General features: G+C 45.2%; 2 protein-coding genes across 2 annotated transcripts in view; one reads left to right on the plus strand and one right to left on the minus strand.

Annotated features, from left to right (window-relative positions):
- LOC310987963 (NACHT, LRR and PYD domains-containing protein 14-like) overlaps positions 1–13,368 on the minus strand; it is a gene marked incomplete at its 3' end in the record, with an annotated part of 78,166 nt that extends 64,798 nt beyond the window's left edge. The window contains exons 1-7 of the mRNA XM_083974432.1: positions 13,305–13,368; positions 12,817–12,945; positions 12,283–12,393; positions 10,523–10,716; positions 10,015–10,268; positions 8,896–9,930; positions 8,216–8,742 (exon numbers count right to left, since the gene is read on the minus strand). Coding sequence (XP_083830558.1) covers positions 8,216–8,742; positions 8,896–9,930; positions 10,015–10,268; positions 10,523–10,716; positions 12,283–12,393; positions 12,817–12,926 — 2,231 coding nt within the window. The 5' untranslated portion in view covers positions 12,927–12,945; positions 13,305–13,368. The remainder of the gene's footprint in view (positions 1–8,215; positions 8,743–8,895; positions 9,931–10,014; positions 10,269–10,522; positions 10,717–12,282; positions 12,394–12,816; positions 12,946–13,304) is intronic.
- Positions 13,369–17,985: 4,617 nt separating this feature from the next.
- The window catches only part of LOC310987580 (neuronal acetylcholine receptor subunit alpha-7-like), a gene marked incomplete at both ends in the record, with an annotated part of 58,714 nt that continues 54,560 nt past the window's right edge, over positions 17,986–22,139 (plus strand). The window contains 2 exons of the mRNA XM_083973902.1: positions 17,986–18,040; positions 20,051–20,190. Of these exons, the coding sequence (XP_083830028.1) occupies positions 17,986–18,040; positions 20,051–20,190 (195 nt within the window). The remainder of the gene's footprint in view (positions 18,041–20,050; positions 20,191–22,139) is intronic.

Here is a 22,139-nt window from a genome sequence, read left to right on the forward strand (position 1 = left end):
GCGTTTTGACGCTTTGGAAGCTTTAGGGTTAACGCACAGTAAGGCAGAGTAAGGTTTCATGCTAAGCCAATCAGAGGCAGTGTTCAGTTTGTACACAAACCACACACGCACGCAGACACAGAAAAGAAACTAGCAGAGCACCTGATTGAAGTTAACTGTAAAACTGCAATACATGAGGATTGTTATGATTAGATGTTATTACATGTTTGACCGCTAGGCGGCAGTACTGGTTAGTAGTCAGCTTACCGTACCACATAACGTGGTAGAGCAAGACTGCATGGAGCCACATGTATGCTGTTAAGAACGTGGGACATTAAACTAAGTTACTTGCTATCAACACGGCCTCATCCTTGGAACACGAACATGACATGGTACCAGGAGTAAACTCGAATGGGCGACATGGATTTAAAACCACCGGAAAGTTTGAAACTGACGGGGAATGTCGACGAGAACTGGCGCACCTTCAAACAGCGGTTTCACCTTTATGTTGCTGCTATGGGACTCGAGGCAAAGCCAGAAGCAAGAAAGGTAGCGCTGCTGCTAACGATAGCAGGGCCACAGGCCATAGAAGTATTTAACACGTTCGTGTTTGACAGTCCTGAAGATAATGAAAAGTTGGATGTAGTGCTTAGTAAGTTTGATACTCACTGTTCTCCGAAGAAGAACGAGACGTACGAGAGGTACGTGTTTCGGTCTCGTACACAGCTGCAGCATGAGCCATTTGATAGCTTCCTGACGGACTTGCGGCTAAAGGCGCAGTCCTGCAACTTCGCAATGCTGAAGGACTCCATGATCCGGGACCAGATTGTATTCGGCGTGGAAGATAAAAAGGTCAGAGAGAGGCTACTACGGGAGATGGAGCTGACGCTGGCAGGAGCCATTAAGATCTGCCAGGCCAGTGAGCTGTCCCAAAGGCACGTGAGGACGTTCAGCGAGATGTCTGCAGTCGCCTCGGCGCAGAGCGACAGCGCGGCAGCGGTTGGAGCAGTGTCGTATCAGCGGAGACGGCGCACACAGACCCGGCCTGCACAGCAGCAGGAGGACGTGATAATAAACTGCAAGCGCTGCGGCTCACAGCACAAGCCTAGACAGTGTCCAGCGTTTGGTAAGCAATGCTCCACTTGCCAAGGCAAGAATCATTTTGCTAAACAATGCTTCTCCAAACGGAAAGAGTGGAAAAAAGAAAAAACTGTAAACTTAATAGACGAGCCTGATCTAAGTGACACGTTCTTTGTTGGAATTGTGAAAGTGAACAAATAAATAAGCCAGACAATGTAAATGATGTCACTACAGAAGATAAGTGGATAGCTCCTCTAATGATAAATGGGACTGTAGTCACCATGAGATTGGACACTGGTGCAAAAGCAAATCTCATAAGCATGTGTGATGTGAAGGCAATGAAAAATAAGCCACAAATAAAAAGAAAAGAATCTGGACTGAAAGACTACAATGGGCGGCCAATCAAATGTTTGGGCACATGCAGGTTGAGTGTCACAGTTAAAGGAAAAGTGCACCACCTATTCTTCTTTGTTGTGAATGAGGGACGTGAATCACTTCTGGGTGACAGGGCCTGTGAAGAACTGGGGCTTGTGAAAAGAGTGTATCGCATCATCCCAGCCATAAACCCAACAAATGACTCTATGGACACAATTGCTCAGAACTTTTCAGATGTTTTCAAGGGTTTTGGTGTTTTGCCCTTCACATATAAAATACAGTTGAAAGAAGGAGCCCATCCAGTTGTGCATGCAGCACGCAGAGTTCCGGCGCCACTGAAAGACTGCCTAAAGAAAGAACTCGACAGAATGATCATGCTAGGAGTGATCAAAAAGGTTAATGAGCCTACGGACTGGGTCAACTCATTGGTCATCACAAAGAAAAAGAATGGTGAGTTGAGAATATGTATGGACCCTAAAGACTTAAATGAGAGCATAAAGCGTGAACATTATCAAATACCTACACGTGAAGAGATCATCAGTGAAATGTCAGGTGCCAACTACTTCACAAAGCTTGACGCCTCACAAGGCTTCTGGCAGCTGAAACTGGATGAAAGCAGCACCAAGTACTGTACCTTTAATACGCCCTTCGGCAGACACTGCTTTCTCAGACTGCCTTTTGGAATCAAGTCAGCACCTGAAATATTTCACAGAGCGATGGAGCAGATCATCGAGGGCTTGGATGGAGTTCGAGTCTACATTGATGACATCATCATATGGGGGTCCACAGCCCAAGAGCACAACGAGAGGCTGAACAGAGTTAAGGAACGCATACAAAAGTATGGACTGAAACTCAACCAGAGTAAATGTGAGTTTGGCGTTCAAGAGATCCTCTTCCTGGGAGACAAGCTGTCTGCACGTGGTGTCCAACCGGATAAAGACAAAATACATGCAATACAGAACATGCCAAGGCCCACAGACAAGACAGGGGTGCTACGCATCATGGGGATGGTGAATTTCATAGGTAAATTCATTCCCAATCTGACAGCAAAGACATCATGCATACGAGAGCTTCTGCACAGGGACTGTGAGTTTAAATGGACAGAGAAACATGAGCATGAGTGGCAAAAACTCAAGGACACACTGAGCACAGCACCTGTGTTGTCATTTTATGACCACACGAAGAGGATAAAAGTGTCTACAGATGCTTCCAAAGATGGTATTGGTGCCGTTCTACTCCAGGCTGAGGGTGAGCACTGGAAACCGGTAGCCTATGCATCTCGGGCTATGACAAAAACTGAATGCCGATACGCTCAGATCGAAAAAGAATGTTTGGGACTGGCGTATGGTTTGGAGCGGTTTCATAGCTACGTGTACGGCCTGCCGTCTTTCACAGTCGAAACTGATCATCGACCGCTGGTCGCCATCATCAAAAAGAATCTGAATGAAATGTCTCCACGGATTCAGCGGTTAATGATGAAGATGCAAAGGTATGATTTTGAACTGATATATACTCCAGGTAAACACCTAGTCCTTGCTGATGCCCTATCCAGAGCAACTACAGGCGACAGTGTGAGTGCAACAGACGAGGACATACAGTGTCACGTGAACATGGTGTCGGCTACACTGCCTGTGTCGGACACAAAGTCAAGACAAATAGCGGAGGCTACAGCAAAGGATGCTGAGCTACAGCATGTCATGCAGAACATGGATGAGGGATGGCCAGCTGGTTCGTGTCCACAATTTTACCATGTTAGAGGTGAGCTTAGTACTGTGGATGGTCTGCTGTTAAAAAAGGGCAGGATTGTTATTCCACAGGCTTTGAGAATGGACATGTTGCACAGGATACATGAAGGCCATCTCGGCATCGAAAAGTGCAAAAGGAGGGCGAGAGACACGGTTTTCTGGCCCGGACTGAACAAAGACATTGAAACACTTATAAGTAAATGTGAAACATGCCAGAAACACAGGAACAAGCAGAGCAAAGAGCCTATGGTGGTAGCTGAGGTGCCAACAGCACCATGGCACAAAGTAGGAATGGACTTGTTTCATCTCAGAGGTAAAGACTATTTAGTGGTAATGGATTACTACTCAAACTTCCCTGAGATGGCGCTACTAACAAGCTCAACATCAACTTGTGTCATAACACATGCTAAATCTATCTTCGCCAGGCATGGCATCCCACACACCGTGGTGAGCGACAATGGCCCCTGCTTCAGCAGCAAAGAATGGCAGAAGTTTGCAGAGCAATATGATTTCAAGCATGTGACGTCAAGCCCACACTATGCACAGTCAAACGGGCAAGCTGAAAAAGGAGTTCACATTCTCAAGCAACTCCTAAAGAAAGCAGCTGACAGTGACTCGGATCCGTATCTGGCTTTATTGAGCTACAGAGCATCACCTCTTCAGTGCGGCCTATCACCAGCTGAACTGCTGATGAAGAGGAAGCTACGAACAACATTGCCGAGTCATCACAACGACAAATTAAAGCAAAAGAATCACTCAAAGATTGAACATAAGCTACGACAACAGAAAATGATGCAAAAGTCATTCTATGACAGAACAACCAAGCATCTCCCTCCACTGACTACCAACAACTCAGTCAGGATTGAGGATGCTGATGGATGGAGTACAAAAGCAACTGTCCTGCAAGAAGTTGCTCCACGATCATACACAGTGAAAACTGATGATGGACAAATCCTCAGACGCAATCGTCGCAGTCTGTTAAAGACTCCTCAAGGGACTGTTGGTGAGCTCAGTGTAACCTGTGGTGAATCTCAGGTAACTCCCACACCTGCTATGGACTGTAACACTGACTCTCACACACCTACTCCAAGTGAATCTGAGTTAAGAAGGTCCACAAGAGAAATCAGAAAGCCTGATAGACTGAACTTATAAACAAAGACAATTCAATATGCATGTTAAAGATGTTGAACAAAATGTATATTGATTGATGTTGTGAATGTGTTCTAAATGGTCTAGTGTTGGCTTAGATATGAGTTATGCAATCTGATATAAGCTGTTATACTGCTTATATGTTGCAGAGTTATGCTGAATGTGAAATGGTTAAAATAACTGACACAGCTAATGTGATGATTCATGTTAATGCATTTTACCTTAGAAAAGGGGGGATGTTATGATTAGATGTTATTACATGTTTGACCGCTAGGCGGCAGTACTGGTTAGTAGTCAGCTTACCGTACCACATAACGTGGTAGAGCAAGACTGCATGGAGCCACATGTATGCTGTTAAGAACGTGGGACATTAAACTAAGTTACTTGCTATCAACACGGCCTCATCCTTGGAACACGAACATGACAAGGATTAAAATAATATATCTTTAAACAACAAATATGTTCAAACAACACCATTTGAAACAACATTCACACTTACAGTAGCCATTAGCATTCCCATTAAATAGCTAGGAATAAAGTCAGCTAGCCCAATGACCGGTAGCTCAATGCTAATATACAATGCTAACATACAATGCAAAATATTAACAAAGGCTAACAAACTAGCATTGTTACAGCGGCAAAAATATAAAACGACCACCATCTTAAACCAATAGCGGTTAGTGTTGCAATAACACACTCAACTATAATACTCACAGGCAGCGCAGGAATTTCACGAGGGCCACGAGGGCCGATCTGGCCTTGTGCCCTTGAAAAAATTATCTGCCCGAAGGCCACAGTGGCCTTGATGCCCCACCCGCATTGCTCCGGTTGATTTTGCGGTTTTCTCCTTTTCCTCTTTCCTGTAAACATGGCTTTGACACTGCGTCTTTGAAGAAAAAACAATGCGTATTTTGATGACATTCTGGCAGCAGCATCGCCAGGGGTGGGTTTGATTCGAGGCTTGCATAAACCGCTTGGGCGGGCTATAACAACAGTTTGACGACCAATCTATCACTGGCCAACCAGGTGACTTCATCAAACAGGACCAATCATGTGGCTGGAAAAGTCAAGCCACAACATGTCAACACGTGCTAAGTGTTTGGGCTGCTACAGCTGTGCACGTCAGCAGAGGGACACCGCCAGTAAAAAAAAAAAGAAAAAAAAAAGAGTTTTGCCTCGGAAGTAAATGTGAAGGACAACTCGGATGGCTGACCGTGAAAAGATGCATGGTGCATCATGTTTACATGATCCAATTGAAACTCTGACAGGTAACGCTAAACTTTCACAATGGAGACACTGACAGTTGTGTCCGGCCGCGTTCACACAACAAACGGCCTACAGTCACGGTGCGGCCGATCTGCTGCTGCTGCTCAGCTGCTGTTCACACCGACACAAACACACCGCACTCGGGCATAAAGTTCAACTGTGCCGACCTGAACACTGCCCAGACCCAGGCAAGCTACTATACTAACATCTGTTTTATTATGATACTGTTGTATAATGTTCATCATTACATCTGTCATGTTCAATTTTTGACATGGGGAAAAAAAAAAATCACAAATAACCTTCTGATAACTTCAAATCCCACTTGTGACAATAAGGGAATATTTAAGCTTGACCAAAATAGTGATTTGAGTTATATCGTGATATAAATTGATGTCGTGAAAATATCGTGATTTTTTCTCATATGGCCCAGTGCAATAGTGAACGAATAAGATAGGAATTTAAAAACATAGCCGCATAGGACTGGACCCTTGTGCAAAAAATTAAATGCATAAATGAATTTAAAGTTGAAAATTTCTGGTTTGCTTGAGCCCGTTTTATGTATTAATTTAACAGATAGTTATTAAATTCATTAAAGACGTGGATTTAAAATCATTGTTTTATTTTATGGCCTTGCTGCCCTGGCTTTTGGCCTTTGTGCCCTCAAAAAATTGGCAACACGAAAGGCCAAGTGGCCCTGCCCCTAAAATGACAAAATTCCAGGCCTGCTCACAGGCATATGTTCTCCTTACTCTTGAATTGGCACTGCTGAAGTTCGGCTGCAGACTGACTGCTTCTGCTAACATTTAACTCTCTACCTCTGTCACAGTACTACCACCTACAGGCAGAGACGTGCATGCCAGAGAGGGCAGCACAAATGGGAATGAAAAATTTAAAATTACGTGGTTGGCACTCAATGAGTTAAAGGGATAGTTCGGGTCTTTTGATATGAATCTATATGGCATCCCCATCATCAGTTACGTGCTGTGACGGTGACTTTCCCCGGACTGTGTCCCGTGAGCGGAGTTCCGGCCTGGTTTCGGTGCTGACGAATGTAGTCCGGCTAGTTGGCTGGGGTCACGAAAATAAAGCGTTTTTCTTCTCAAAACAATATGCATTCAAAAGAGTGATACATTTGCACCACAAAACCGTTGTCCACGAAAAAGTCTGACCTCGCAATCGCTTGGCGCTATTTTCTCTCCCTCCGTATCACTGCGCGCTGCCGCCTGTAGACGGCTGTGCGCGTTTCTATAAGCTGTTTCACGGAGTTTACTGCTCGGATAGTTCACATAAACATTTCTGATTATGACACAAGTGATGAAGCCATCCCTTGTTTTAGCACAGAGCTAAAGGGAGAGCTTTATGAACCTGATGTGATGCTGAACTTCGTCAGATGGAGTTAAAACGAGCAGACAGAGAGAGGATGGACAGCAGGGAAGACCACAACTGTAGCTGTGACGGACAGGGTGATGATCAGTAATGCAGCGCAGTCCGTTATGGAAGATCTGAGGCTCCTCTGACAGCTGCAGGTGAGCCGCAGGTGAGCTGCACGTCAGCTGGCTGGAGAGTAGCCTAGTGCCGTTCTTTTTTTTTCTTTCTTTTTTTTCCAGCAGCACCGTCCGGTGCAGGTGATGCACGCTGTCTGTGTATGTTTGTAGGTCTGATCTTCCACCATGAACTGCGCTGCAACGATCACCCACCTCTTTACCTAACTCCATCTGACGAAGTTCAGCATCACATCAGGTTCATAAAGCTCTCCCTTTGGCTCTGTGCTAAAACAAGGGATGGCTTCATCACTTGTGTCATAATCAGAAATGTTTATGTGAACTATCCGAGCAGTAAACTCCGTGAAACAGCTGATAGAAACGCACAGCCGTCTACAGGCGGCAGCGCGCAGTGATACGGAGGGAGAGAAAATAGCGCCAAGCGATTGCGAGGTCAGACTTTTTCGTGGACAACGGTTTTGTGATGCAAATGTATCACTCTTTTGAATGCATATTGTTTTGAGAAGAAAAACGCTTTATTTTCGTGACCCCAGCCAACTAGCCGGACTACATTCGTCAGCACCGAAACCAGGCCGGAACTCCGCTCACGGGACACAGTCCGGGGAAAGTCACCGTCACAGCACGTAACTGATGATGGGGATGCCATATAGATTCATATCAAAAAACCCGAACTATCCCTTTAAACTGGCTATTGCGGAGAAAGTTTCACCATAATCTATCCCCATCTTCTGACTGTAACCTTGTGCTACAAATCTGGCTTTGTACTTTTCTTTACCTTCACTGTCAGTCTTAACAGAATAAACCCACTTACCCGCCACTGTTTTCATGCCCTTTGGCAGAGCAGTCAGAGTAAACATGTTATTATTTTTTAATGAACTTCTTCGTCCATTGCTTTAGTCCACTGTTTTGAGTTAGCTGACTCCATAGCTTCTTGAAATACATTGCTCTATAACAGTAATCAATGGTAAAATGAATCCCATCACTATCATTGTTGTCAGTTACAAAATCCCTTAAATGACTTGGTTTTCTCCCTTACAGGATAGAATTCACACTAATAAGTTTAAAGAAATAAAATTGTGGGTTATAACAACTAATTATATTGATCATGTCTGGACTCACCGAGCCTTCCTGCAGTTCCTCACAGCTGGGATCAGTCTCTGTCGTCCCTCTGGTGACGTATTGTACTTGCCTAGGTTCAACTCGTCCAGAACCTGCTCTGACATCAGCAGCATGTAGCCCAGAGCTGAACACTGGATCTCAGAGAGTTTCTCCTCTGTTCTGTTCTCTGACTCCAGGAACTGTTGGATCTCATCATGAACTGACTGGTCCTTCATCTCCGTCAGACAGTGGAAGATGTTGATGCTTCTGTCAGGAGAGATTTCATCAGTCTTCATCTCCTTCAGGTTGTTGATGGTTCTCTGGATGGTTCCTGGACTGTTGTCTGTCTGACCCAGCAGACCTCCTAACAGCCTCTGGTTGGACTCCAGAGAGAGGCCATGAAGGAAGCGAACAAACAGGTCCAGGTGACCATTTCTACTGCTGAGGGATTTCTCTAAGACTGTCTTCAGGAAGTCATCCAGGGGTGGAGGACTGTTATTGATCTGTGGAGGACTGCTTGCATTGAATCCCAAAAAATTCTTAATCTTCTTAAAAAAAGACTTCTTTTTTGGTTTCTCTCTCTGCCTGTAGTCTTCTTCTTTTTCTTGTTTTCCGCCGCTGCCATCGTCGTCTTCTTCTACTGAGGACAAGTGACTGAAATCATGTTCCCCAACTTGTTCTCTCAGGAACTTCTTGAGGACCTGTGTGTTCCTGTTGGTGAAACAGTGGAACATGTAGACTGCAGCCAGAAACTCCTGAACACTCAGATGAACAAAGCAGTAGACTGTTTTCTGGAAGATCACACTCTCTCTTTTGAAGATCTCAGTACAGAGTCCTGAGTTCACCAAGGCCTCTGTGACATCCAGACCACACTGCTCCAGGTCTTCTTGGTAGAACATGATGTTTCCTTCCTCCAGCTGTTCAAACGCCAGCCTCCCCAGCTTCAGAAGAACTTCCCTGTCGGCCTCCATCAGCTCCTGTGGACTCGTCTTATGTCCTTCACTGTACTTGTTCTTCTTCCTCTTTGTCTGGACCAGCAGGAAGTGTGAGAACAGGTCAGTCGTGGTCTTGGGCAGCTCTCCTCTCTGGTCTGTGGTCAACATGTGCTCCAGAACTGTAGCACTGATCCAGCAGAAGACTGGGACTTGACACATGATGTGGAGGGTCCTGGACGTCTTGATGTGTGAGATGATTCTTCTGGACAGATCTTCATCACTGGACCTCCTCCTGAAGTACTCCTCCATCTGGGCATCAGTGAAGCCTCGGACCTCTGTTACCCTGTCAACACATGTAGGAGGGATCTGATTGGCTGCTGCAGGTCTGGAGGTGATCCAGACCAGAGCCGAGGGAAGCAGATTCCCCTGGATGAGGTTTGTCAGCAGCACGTTGACTGATGACGTCTGTGTGACATCAGACACAACCTCCCTGTTGTTGAAGTCCAGTGACAGTCGGCTTTCATCCAGGCCGTCAAAGATGAAGAGAAGTTTACAGACAGCCAGCTGCTCTGCTGTGACCTTCTGTAATGTTGGATAGAAAACATGGAGCAGCCTGAGAAGACTCAACTGCTGATCTCTGATCAGGTTCAGCTCCCTGAATGAAAGCAGAACCAGCAGACTGACATCTTGGTTCTCCAAGCCCTCGGCCCAGTCCAGAGTGAACTTCTGCACTGAGAAGGTTTTTCCAACGCCAGCGACGCCATTGGTCAGAACCACTCTGATGGGTCTCTGTTGGACGGGTGAGACCATAGAGACGTCCTCTCTCTGTTGGACAGGTGAGACTGTAGAGACTTTGTCTCTCTGTTGGACAGGTAAGTCTTTAAAGATGTCGTTGCACTTGATTGTAGTGTCATGGAGGGTCTTCTTCTTGGACGATGTCTCCAGCTGTCTCACCTCATGTTGGGTATTAACCTCTTCACTCTGTCCCTCTGTGATGTAGAGCTCAGTGTAGATCCTGTTGAGGAGGGTTCCACTTCCTGTTCCACTTCCTATTCCCTCAGTTCCTTCAGTCACTCGTTCACATCTGCTCCTCAGACTGATCTTATGTTGATCTAAAACCTCCTGCAGACCACGATCTGCTGAGAGAGAAGAGACAGAGTCAGACTGAAGACAGAGAGTCTGACAATCTGATCAGATTATTTTCATCAGCTACAGAAAAACTACAGACAACAAAGAGAAAGTTTGAATAATAATCTTAAATGTCAGTGCTGTGTGATGGAACAATGACTCTGGAGAAAACAACAGGTCCTGGTTTCACAAATGACCACATCAGCAGACAGATGTTCAGTCTCACTTTGTCCACAGCTGCTCTGATTGGCTGTCTGCAGTCCACCTCTGGTTCTGGGTCTTTGTCCACACTGGGGACAGGAGGGGGGTCCTGAAGAACCAGACTGGTCCCAGTCTGAGGTGAAGCACTGTCTGCAGAACCAGTGTCCACAGCTGGTGGAGACTGGATCCTTCAGGACGTCCTGACAGAGACCACAGCAGGACAGCTGCTGGTCCACAGAGACACCACTCCTCTTCCTCCTGTCAAGACATTTCTGGATCAACAACATGTCACAGCTCCACATCTGAGCTCTGATTGGTTAACCTCCTCAAGGGGGCGGGGCTTCAGTAAGCAGAGGAGCAGAGAGAGAGAAAGTAGAGGAAGACGAGTGCAGAGAGATGAGCTGAATGAAGACCTGGTCCTGAACTGGTCTGGTTTCTGTCTCTGTTTATCTGTTGACCTTAAATCTGGACTCGAAGGCCCCGTCCAGACGAATACGGCTTCACCGAATCCGATCTTTTTCTTAATCGTTTTGAAAAAAATCTCCGTAAACACGGCATCGTTTTCAGAAATACCTGCGTCCACACGGATCCAGTGAAAACGACCCAAAACGCTGTAGTACCTACATACTCCAGGCGTGTGAGCGTGTGTGCCGCTGCAGCGCTGCCACACATAAACACTTAAGACAGAGAAGAAGACGGGAAGTCCCCGCTGTAATTCAATAGAAGAAGTTCCCCGCTGTATTCAAACTCAAACATGGGATTAAATGTTGACAGGGAGTCATGTCAGAGTAAATATGACTATCAGTGATGATTAAACAGACGCGATTCAGCCGCAGCATCTGAGCGACCCCACGTAGTCGGCCGTTGTTGTTGTTGTTACGTCCATAGACTGTGTAGCTGCTGCAGCGGTGTGTGTGTGTGTGTCTCAGGTTACAGGTAGAGCGGCGGGGGGTATGACATCATCGTTTCAGAAAAAATCAGTTTTGGCCGTCCAGACGAAAACGCTGGGGTGGCGTTTTCAAAATTTCCCACTCTGGGACCCGTTTTCACCCCCCGAAAACGCCGGATCCGTGTGGACGCGAGGCCAATCCGATAAAGTATTTATCCGGATAAAAAAAAAAACGGATTCGTGTGGACGGGGCCTAAAACAAACTCCCTGTTAGTTTGAGTCTCTTCAGTTCTGCGTCGTCTCGTCTGGTTCTTACTCCAAATGTGTGAAATGATTAAGGAGCTGTTGGTGGTGTTTTCCTCTTTCAGACACTGATCATGTGTTTGATGTTGGTTCTGGACTGAGTCCTATCAGCTCTTTAACTAATGAGCTCCGATCCAGACGCTGCTGTGTGGCTCTAATCAACCTGTGTTGGAGCTCTGATCCAGTGTGAGGAGACTGAAGCTGACAACAGAAGCTTCAGCAGCTCCACCTGAGCTTCACTACATGTTGTGGAGAAGCTCAGACAGTCACAGACAGGAAACAGAAAACACTGATCACTCCTGTCTGGTTCCTGACTTTTCAAAATAAAAGTCTGTGTGTATCAGCTGCTTTAATCTATACTGTGACTTCAGTTTAAAGGCTCAGACGTGTGGATCATTAAAGTGTTGGTGCAGCTACGTTCACACTGACTGAGGCTGATGACACAGGAACATGAGGACGCTGTGCTTCATCAGTCTGATGGACAGAGTGTGTGTGCATGTTTCTGTCTCTGAGGTTTGTTGTGAACCTTCAGAGTCTGATGGATCTGGTTCCTGGTTTCTCTCTGTTTCCTTCACATGAGTCTAATGACTGAATCATCTTCAGCTCAGTTTACAGTAGAAACCGTGTCTTACCGTGACTCTGAAGGTCCAGGTCCAGAACTGAAGTCTAGTGGTGGATCATTGGACCGGTCACTCTGACAGATGGATCCTGGAGACTCTGCTCTCAGTCTGTGGTTCTGACCTCTGCAAACACAAACATGTTTTTATTCACATCACATTGATCACTGATCAGTTCTCTGATCACAGATGCATTGTGGGAAGCATCCAGTGACGTCAGCGTCCAGCACCACACACTGTAGTGAAGGATGGAAGCAACACAGCAGCATCATAAACAACAGTGTAGAGTCAGTCAGTCAGTAACTGTGTCCAGTGTCCAGCTGCAGAACATCTGTCTCACATCAGCTCTACACAGGATCTCACACACACACACACACACACACACACACACACACACACACACACACACACACACACACACACACACACACACACACACACACACACACACACACACACACACACACAAACAAAGAAGAACCAGGAAGTAATTTCCTGTTCACTAACATCACACACACTCAGGTTCAGGTTTTTTATCAGCTCTCTTACTGTGAGTCTGGAGGTCCAGGTCCAGAACTGAAGTCTGGAGGTTCTCCTTTGGTACGGTGACTCTTCAGAGACTTTGATCTGTTCTCCTGTTCCTCCACATTAACACTCATCTTCAGGACTTCAGTCAGTCTGAGAGGGAAACCAGTAACACACACACAGAATTAAGACACACCCAAATCCATCGAGGACAAACTCTAATCACTTCCTTGTTTGATCCAGTCGTTGACCTCCACCACTCATAGTACTTTGACATTAAATCCATGTTTATCCAGTCACCGTGACCTTTGACCTTTGGTGTTTGTTCTGAGTTTGAAGAAGTTGTGTGGAGGTGAATCTGAGACAATGTGCTGACGTATGTACGGACTACGTCTGACTCTTCTTCCCTCCACAGTCCACACAGACACACTGACTCTCACACTCTGACACAACAACAACAACAACAACAACAACAACAATAATATTAATAATAATGTTGTGTCGACACTCACTCGTCTCAGACTTCAGTTTCTCTCCTTCTGCTCCGTTCACTCTAAAATGGCATCTGAACATCTTTACTTCCCCTTCCTGACTCTACGTTTACAGGAAACCACAAAAGCCTCGCTCTGTCACCATAAACTTTAAACTGAGCACGACGCTGACACCATGAATAAACCGTGAGCTGAGATCCAGTGGTAGAAGAGCTGCTGAGAGATTTAAAGACACTCCACTACAAGTTACAGCTCAGTCTGTTCTCTGTCTTATTCATCACACATGTTGTCATCAACTTTGTGTCTAAGTGTTGTAACTTCAACTTATAATGGAATTGTAGCCTACAATTTTGAAAATACAATTAAAAAAAGGACAGACTTATAAACTCTTAATTTTAAGTTTAAAGTTGAATTAAATGTCAAATGAAAAATTAACTGAAATTGAAGGATTGAAGGATGAAGCTGCAGTTCTCTGTTTCTCCACCAGGTGGCAGCACAGCCTCAGTGAGTTTCCTTCACGTCTTCTCAGTGTTGAACATGAACCTGCTCCTTATGTTCCAGATGTTGACTTGATTTGAGCTGCAGATGTTTAAATCTGTTTCTGTTTTCTTTTGTCTTCACTTCTTCTTCTTCTTCTTCTTCTTCTTCTTCTTCTTCTTCTTGACATTAACAGGATTTCCTGGAGCTTGAAGTTGCTGACACTTGCAGACTTGACTCCTTTGTGTTTGTGTGTGGTTTTCTCTCATCAGCGCTGCAGGCAGGGAGCTGGCACCGATCTGCAGAGAGAGCAGAGCATGCTGGGAAACATTGTTGAGTATTAAAGCCATCTGTCTCGGCTCGGTGTGACGGCGTCATGGCCGCCAGGTAAACACACAACCACGGAGCCGCTCAGTGAAGCCGCTGCCAAACATCTGACGTGTTCCCGCTCCTTCTGCTGATCGTCAGCGACGTCTCTAATGGAGACGATCGTTAAGAAAACGAGCTCATTATTCAGCTCTAATTAGCTCATCAATCATTAGTTGAGATCATGATCAGCAGAGATCGGCTCAAATCTGCTGCTTTAGTCAAAAGTTTTTACACATCACGGCCTTCTGACCTCCACAGTTTTCAGTTTTCATACATTAGAGGAAACTTTAACACATTTAATCTGCAGTGACATAACATGAAGACTTGTTTGTTTAAAGGAGAATTGGTGTCTCAACCCTGAAGACAAAACTATGTCACATGACTGTCGGTTCAATTCACATGTTTCACTTTTGAGTTTTTTCGGGATATTTCTGCCTTCTTTTTTATTTTGAGACAATTTCACATGTGGATTTCAGACAGTATTGCTTTTCAGTATTAAAATATGAAATAGCCTCTCTTCTGTTTTCATTTGGTCTGCTCCAAATTCCTCTGCTGCTCGTTAGAGCAGTTGAAAATAGAAAAACGCTGCTTGCCTCCATTAACTTCCTGTTCCTGTAGAATGTGGAAACAATTCCCCTCTCCTCTGAGCTGGAGGAAGAGGAGGATTCATCACAAAGTTTGTAGTTTTTCTGTTTGTTTGTTTCGTCCTGAGTCGAGTTAGTCGACATCGGAGCTCCAAGGGGTCATCCCTATGTTCCCCGGGTCCTATGTTCCCCACTTTTTCCCCACTTTTTATGTGGCTTTTTCCCAAAAGGGTCCTATGTTCCCCACTGTGTCCAGACAGAACATAAACCGAAACTTTCCCCAAAACCGGACCAGGGAACATACAACTATGTTCTCTGCTTTTCCTCAAAACTGGACTGGGAAACATGAGACCCTTTTTCTAAAAAAGGATCTTATGTTCCCCGCTTTTCCCAAAAAAACGGACCGGGAAACATAGGATCCTTTTTCTAAAAAAGGGTCTTATGTTGGCATATTTTTACCTATTTTTGAGTGAGAAGTTGAGTTGTGACTTTGAGTGAGTAGAGTAGAGTAGAGTAGAGAATACTTTATTCATCCCTAGGAGGGAAATTCAAATTAGTCCAGTAGCTCACACGACAATGACACAAAAAATAAAGAAAGATGGAGCAGGGCCGCCGGATGGAGCAGGACCTCTGGATGGAGCAGGACCACCGGGTGGAGCAGGACCTCTGGATGGAGCAGGACCACTGGATGGAGCAGGGTCGCCGGGTGGAGCAGGACCTCTGGATGGAGCAGGGCCACCAGGTGGAGCAGGGCCGCCGGGTGGAGCAGGACCTCTGGATGGAGCAGGGTCGCCGGGTGGAGCAGGACCGCTGAGTGGAGCAGGACCTCTGGATGGAGCTGGACCACCGGGTGGAGCAGGACCTCTGGACGGAGCAGGACCACCGGGTGGAGCAGGACCACTGGGTGGAGCAGGGCCGCCGGGTGGAGCAGGACCACTGGGTGGAGCAGGACCACCTGGTGAAGCAGGGCGTCGGGTGGAGCAGGACCTCTGGATGGAGCAGGGCCACCGGGTGGAGCAGGACCTCTGGATGGAGAAGGACCTCTGGATGGAACAGGACCTCTGGGTGGAGCAGGGCCGCGAGGTGGAGCAGGGCCACCGGGTGGAGCAGGACCTCTGGATGGAGAAGGACCTCTGGATGGAGAAGGACCTCTGGATGGAGCAGGACCTCTGGGTGGAGCAGGGCCGCGAGGTGGAGCATGACCTCTGGACGGAGAAGGACCTCTGGATGGAGCAGGGCCACCGGGTGGAGCAGGGCCTCTGGATGGAGCAGGGCCACCGGGTGGAGCAGGGCCACCGGATGGAGCAGGGCCGCCGGGTGGAGCAGGGCCACTGGATGATGTTTTCGCTAATGCTGCGTTCCAGGCAGGCTTTTGAAATCGTAAATTACAGCTTCAAGTCACAACTTACGACTTTGTAGCGTTCCAGGCAACCCACTCGTGTTTTTCCGACCTGTTTTACCAGTGAAAGTCACTATAACGGCCACTCGTAACTTCCGACCGGTGAACTCGTACCAGATCGAACTGGTACGACTTCACGGTCGGAAAAATACGAGTTTCCTTGAACGCACCATAACAGTCCTCGTCCCTACGTCGCCACATTCACGGCGTCCCTTGGCTGCACACACAGCCCTGCATGCCGTTCTCTCTCCTCATTGGATAAAAACTGTAGGATACGATAAATGTTTTCTCCTGGGCTCAGAGCAGAGCAGAGTGACTGACAGACCCGTGTTTCAGACCAAACACTCTATGTAAGTGATTGCTGTCGGAAGATATAACTATTTAAGACTTATATTAACACAAATATATCACTTACTTCTGCTTTAAGCAGTTGCCATTGGGTGGGATGTACACTTTGGCTTATAAACATATAAGCCAAAGTGACAGAGGAAACTCATTCATCAAAAGCCTGATGAGATTTTTTATTTTTATTTAATTTAAATATTAAACAGAAAACCCCATGAAGACGTTGGAGAAACATTTTGTGTCTGTGTGAAGTGAACAACGTCAAATGTTCTCACATCAAACATCAACTCAGATTTATATCTACAGGGATAGTCAGAGGCTGTGTGTGTGTGTGTGTGTGGGTGTGTGTGTTTGTGTCAGTCATCCAGCAGGTCACAGTGTCCTTGTGTTTCCAGTGCTTCAGTCAGCAGAACAGTGTAAATGGGTCTGAAGGTGTTTTCTCTGTTCGTCCCTCCGGGAGTTCAGTCTGTTCGAGTGTGAAAAGTTCAACTGAGGTCGAACGAGCGGCGGCGACACGAGCGCTGGTGATGTCACTTCCTGTTGTGACTCATAAAGTGAGAAAACAACAAAACTGCAGCGACACAATCAGACGCTTCTCTGAAGTTTACATCAGAGGTAACTAATCTACACCTGCTACCTACATTACCCACAATGCAACATATCATTGAACACCACAGTCAGATGTTTAAACGTGTGTTAATAGAGATGTTATCAGAATAAAACACTCAGAGAAACCAAATCCTGCAAGTTGTTGGATGGTGGGTCCAGGTGGTGGTGAGGGGGCGGGGCTTTGTTGTGACATCACAAAGTGACAGGAAGTCCTGGCGGCTGGTTTTAAGGCTCAGTTTCTGAATACAGGCTGTGTGAATTTCTCTGTGGACTGAGGCTTTGATACTTTCACAGTATTAATATAGAACCTAGAGCTGCTTTATAATCACACTACACATGGACATCTACCTTTATACTGTATGGAGCTTTAACACAAACATCTACCTTTATACTGTATGGAGCTTTAACACAAACATCTACCTTTATACTGTATGGAGCTTTAACACAAACATCTACCTTTATACTGTATGGAGCTTTAACACAAACATCTACCTTTATACTGTATGGAGCTTTAATACAAACATCTACCTTTATACTGTATGGAGCTTTAACACAAACATCTACCTTTATTTTGAAGGAGCTTTAACACAAACATCTACATGGAGCTTTAATTATTTTCACAAACTTGTCCTCTATTAGAATAAAATGTGAGTGACTGTGAATATTTGGATTATTGATTTTCAGCAGCTTCGAGTATTGACCTTAAAAAAACAGAAACATCCGATAAATCATCAACACACACACACACACGGACACTCTCTCTCTCTCTCTGCAGCTGCCGAATATTTTTCAGTGGATGTTTTTTGGGGGGAGGAGCATTTTGTTCTTCCCCCTCTCCATTTATCCTCCTCTCTCTCTCTCTCCCTCTCTCTCTGCCTCTTCAGGAGGAACTCCACTCGCTCTCTCGTCTCTGCTGAGGATGGACGCTCGGATCTTCACCCTGCACGTCCTGACGCTCTGCTGCCTCATCCACGGTAGGATGATCAACACACACACACACACACACACACACACCCTTGTCTTCACCTGTCACTGCATCAGTTGCCGTGGTTCAGTTTTATCTCAGTCTGAGCAGCAGGGAACAGATGGTAGAGACTAAAATATTCAGTAATACTGTAATTCTGATTATCATTTATAGATTATTTGAAAATGGAAGAAAAAAAATCAAAATGATTGATGAAAGTCACATTTTTCACATCTTTATATTTAGGATTATTAGAATATTATTCTAAAAACAAAGATTACTCCAAAACGTCAGAGTAAAAAAAAATAAAAGTCAGAAATCAGCCTGTTTGAAAACATCTGATGTGACTCTGATTGTTTCTATTCTACTGATTATTGATCAGACAGATGTGTTTAAATAAAGTGTTTAAACTGAATGAGCAGAGGAAAAACAGCTGAGTGGCCAATAAACCAAAGAAGAAGATGAAGAAGAGTTAGTGACGTTACATTTCTGTTGTGTGTTGATGTGAGGAAGGTTTAATCATCATCAGTGTCATCGCTGCAAAAAACGGCTTGATGTTTTTACCTGAAGCTTGAACTTTTGTCATATTTAATTTGTTTAAATGTACATTTTATCTCTTATGCCCTCGGCTGTGAGAACATGTGTGAATCAACGACACAGAGGAGTCGTGTTTAATTTAAAAGTCACATGTTGGATTTGTTGATGTTATTACTGTTATTTTATGTTTTTATTAGTATAACCATTATTATTTAAATCCAGACACTTCAGGGCTTCTGTCTGTACAGAGTCAGTGAAGTGAGAGCTGAACTCACCACCAGAGCTGCTGTTAGCCCCCCCCCCCCCCCCCCCCCCCCCAACCCAGCACCTGTCAATCATCCTGACAAGCTTTCATCTCCACTGAGGTTGATGAGCTCGTGATGCTTTGAGGCTCCGCCCCCGCTCACATGAAAGGTGACGAGTCTTTGAACCGTTGAACTTCACAGATAAAAGAAAAAGAAGAAGACAGAGATTTACCACCTGAAGTTTCCTACTTTAAGGTTTAATTTCCCCTTAGCTGAGGGAGGAACTTAAGGGTGACGCACTGAAACTCTTTAAGTTATTTGCAGCAATGAAAGACATTTTACAGCAGCAATAATCTACTGTTTCCAGTGTTGTTTTGAACTTTGGTCACTAAGTTTCTTTCTTCAGCTGTTGAAGTGGTTTTTTGAAGTGTCCGATTGAGATAAGGAGAAAATATTACATGTTTAAGGAGGAATACTTTATTTTTGTGCAGCTGGTTGTATATTTAAGGAAATCATCACTCAGATTTTAATCGAAGTTTAAGGTATCTTGTTAAATGATCCCTGAAGTTTTAAACTAAGATAATCAGATAATCTTAAAGACTTGAGGGGAAACATTAAGGAGATAATCTAAAGTCAGTCTTTAAGGAAAAATCTTAAATTAAGGTGTTTGGTCTGTGATTCCTTAAGTTTCTAAGATGAGGTAAAACTTTAAATGCTTGAGAGGAAATTAAGGAAAAGACTACACTTTTTATTTTAAGGGAAACTTTAACTCAGTTAAAACAAAAAGAAAAAAGTCTAATCTAAGTTTCCTCAGTCCAAACCGGCCAATCAGAGAGCAGCGTGGGTCAACACAGAGACAGAAACCAAGGGAGCTGATGAAGCACCGTCAGTCATCACTCGACCTGATGACCTCACTGTGATGTAACAGAACCTGACAGAGGCCCAGACTCCGCCCACGCTGTGACCTCATGAGACCTCATGAGACCTGCTCGCTGTCTCAACACTGTCTCCGCTCTCCGGCAGTAACAGGATTAAAATTTACATTTCATGCAGCGACTCGGAGAGAAAACGACATCACTACAAAACAGCAGAGAGGGAGAGAGAGAGACTCCGCTGAATACTTTGTGTGTGTGTGTGTGTGTGTGTGTGTGTGTGTGTGTGTGTGTGTGTGTGTGTGTGTGTGTGTGTGTGTGTGTGTGTGTGTGTGTGTGTGTGTGTGTGTGTGTGTGTGTGTGCAGGCTCTCTGCAGGGCGTGTACCAGCGGCGCCTCTACAAGGAGCTGATGAGGAACTACAACCCGTTGGAGCGACCGGTCAACAACGACTCCCACAGCCTCACGGTGCACTTCAGCTTCAGCCTGCTGCAGATCATGGACGTGGTGAGAACACACACACACACACACACACACACACACACACACACACACACACACACACACACACACACACACACACACACACAGACGTAGAGCTAATGAAAACGTTACGTTACCCACAATGCAACCTGTGTATCCAGATGAGATGTAGCGGGTAAAACCCTCGGGAGGGGAAACCGCCATTCCGACATCCCACCAGTCCGATATAGACCTCTAATTGTCTAAATGGCAACACTTAATTTTCTATCAAATGTCCCATCATTCCAACAATTTTGCCCCCTATGGTCGGAATTACGATATTTTTTTTCCTTTTTTTAAACATCCTGCCTTTCCGACAATTCCTTTAATAGCGTATTTTTTCCCCAGAAGATTTTGCACTGGTTGGGCTCAGGCAATGAAGAAAGGAGTTGGTTAAGTTTAGTAAAAAGAGCAGGTAGAAGCTAGACAGGCAGACTAGTCCCTGTCTGCGCTCTGCTGCGTAATTACACACAACCATGTGGGTATTCCTCTATCAGCATGTCTTAAAGAAGGGAGGTACCTGTTGAGTGAATTTAGCATCAAACTTAATCCATTAACTCACTAACAACAAATGCAAACAATTAGCACCAAGCTAAAGAGTTCTGGCTAAGTTTTGGAGTTGCTACCGTTAGCATTAGGGTTAGCATCAGAATTCTTCCATTTTTCTTCCATTTTCTCCAGAGGTGGAAACAAAGCTAATGAACTCTTTTTTTTTTATCTCACATCTACTCTTCTCCTAAAGTTAGCATGCTAACCAGCCATCATCACTCTATTTAGTCATTTTCCGATAGCGAGTCACTGCAGCCTCCAGTCTGTCCTGAAGTTGGACGTACTCTAACATTTTTAGTTTTGTAAACTCAAAGACATCTGAAGCTGAAGCTGTCGTGAAGCGACAGAGAAAACACACTAACACCTTCCTTTCATAACCTGATGTAAACTTTGTTTTTGTAGCGTCTCGTTTCATCTGTAAACATCCGTCAGCCTGTTTCAAACCCGTTTCCCGTCGTCTCGTCTCATCTCTCGCTTCATCTCGATTTGTCTCATCTCATCGGATGTCGTCTTTCATGTTGTTCTCTCCTCCGGCTCCTCCAGTCTTCACCCCGCCCACTCTCTGTCGGCTCTCTGACAGCCTCTCTGCTGGGGGAGAACTTCCTGTCATCCACACTTTCCCTCCCTGATCTCCACCTGTCTGAGCAGCTCAGGGTCGGGTCGGGAGATTCGACCCAACAGCTCCTCCAGGAGGAAGCAGAGAGGAAGAGGAGGATGAGGCAGTCAGCATCAGTCTCTCCATGTTGATGAACGCTCTTGATTAGTTAAACGAGTCAATTACGGCTCCTCTCGCTGCTCCACAGAACAGAGTCAACAGATTTTGTGGGGGCTCGACAGAGTCGCTGATCAATAGAGGTGACTCAGCTTCTACTGACTCTAACTTTTGGCCTCTAACTTCACCCCAACTGCAGTTAATACTCAGTTTGTAGTTTTAGTACAGTATTTAAGGTCCCATATTGGATAACATTATTTTTCTACTTGTTCTTCTGTTTTTTTAAGGGTTGATCCATGAGAAGATGTATAAACCATCTCAGTGTATTTCTCCATCTCCTCTCTCAGCTTCTCTCTGGAGCTCTAGTAACAAGAGGTCAGTGTCAGCCAATCAGAAGAGAGGAGCTCCGAGGCTCTTTTCTGATTGGCTGACTGTGATCCAATAAAAACAGAGCAGATTTCAGAAGGAAACACTCAGAGAAACCAAATCCTGCAAGTTGTTGGATGGTGGGTCCAGGTGGTGAGGGGGCGGGGCTTTGTTGTGACATCATAAAGTGACAGGAAGTCCTGACGGCTGGTTTTAAGGTTTTATGACATTTATGAACATGGAAATCTACCTTTAATATTGTGGAGATGAATTATATCTAACAATTATATCCCATTGTCTTTTCATT

Source organism: Trachurus trachurus, assembly GCF_905171665.1.
Source record: "Trachurus trachurus genome assembly, chromosome: 6".
NCBI lineage: Eukaryota > Metazoa > Chordata > Actinopteri > Carangiformes > Carangidae > Trachurus > Trachurus trachurus.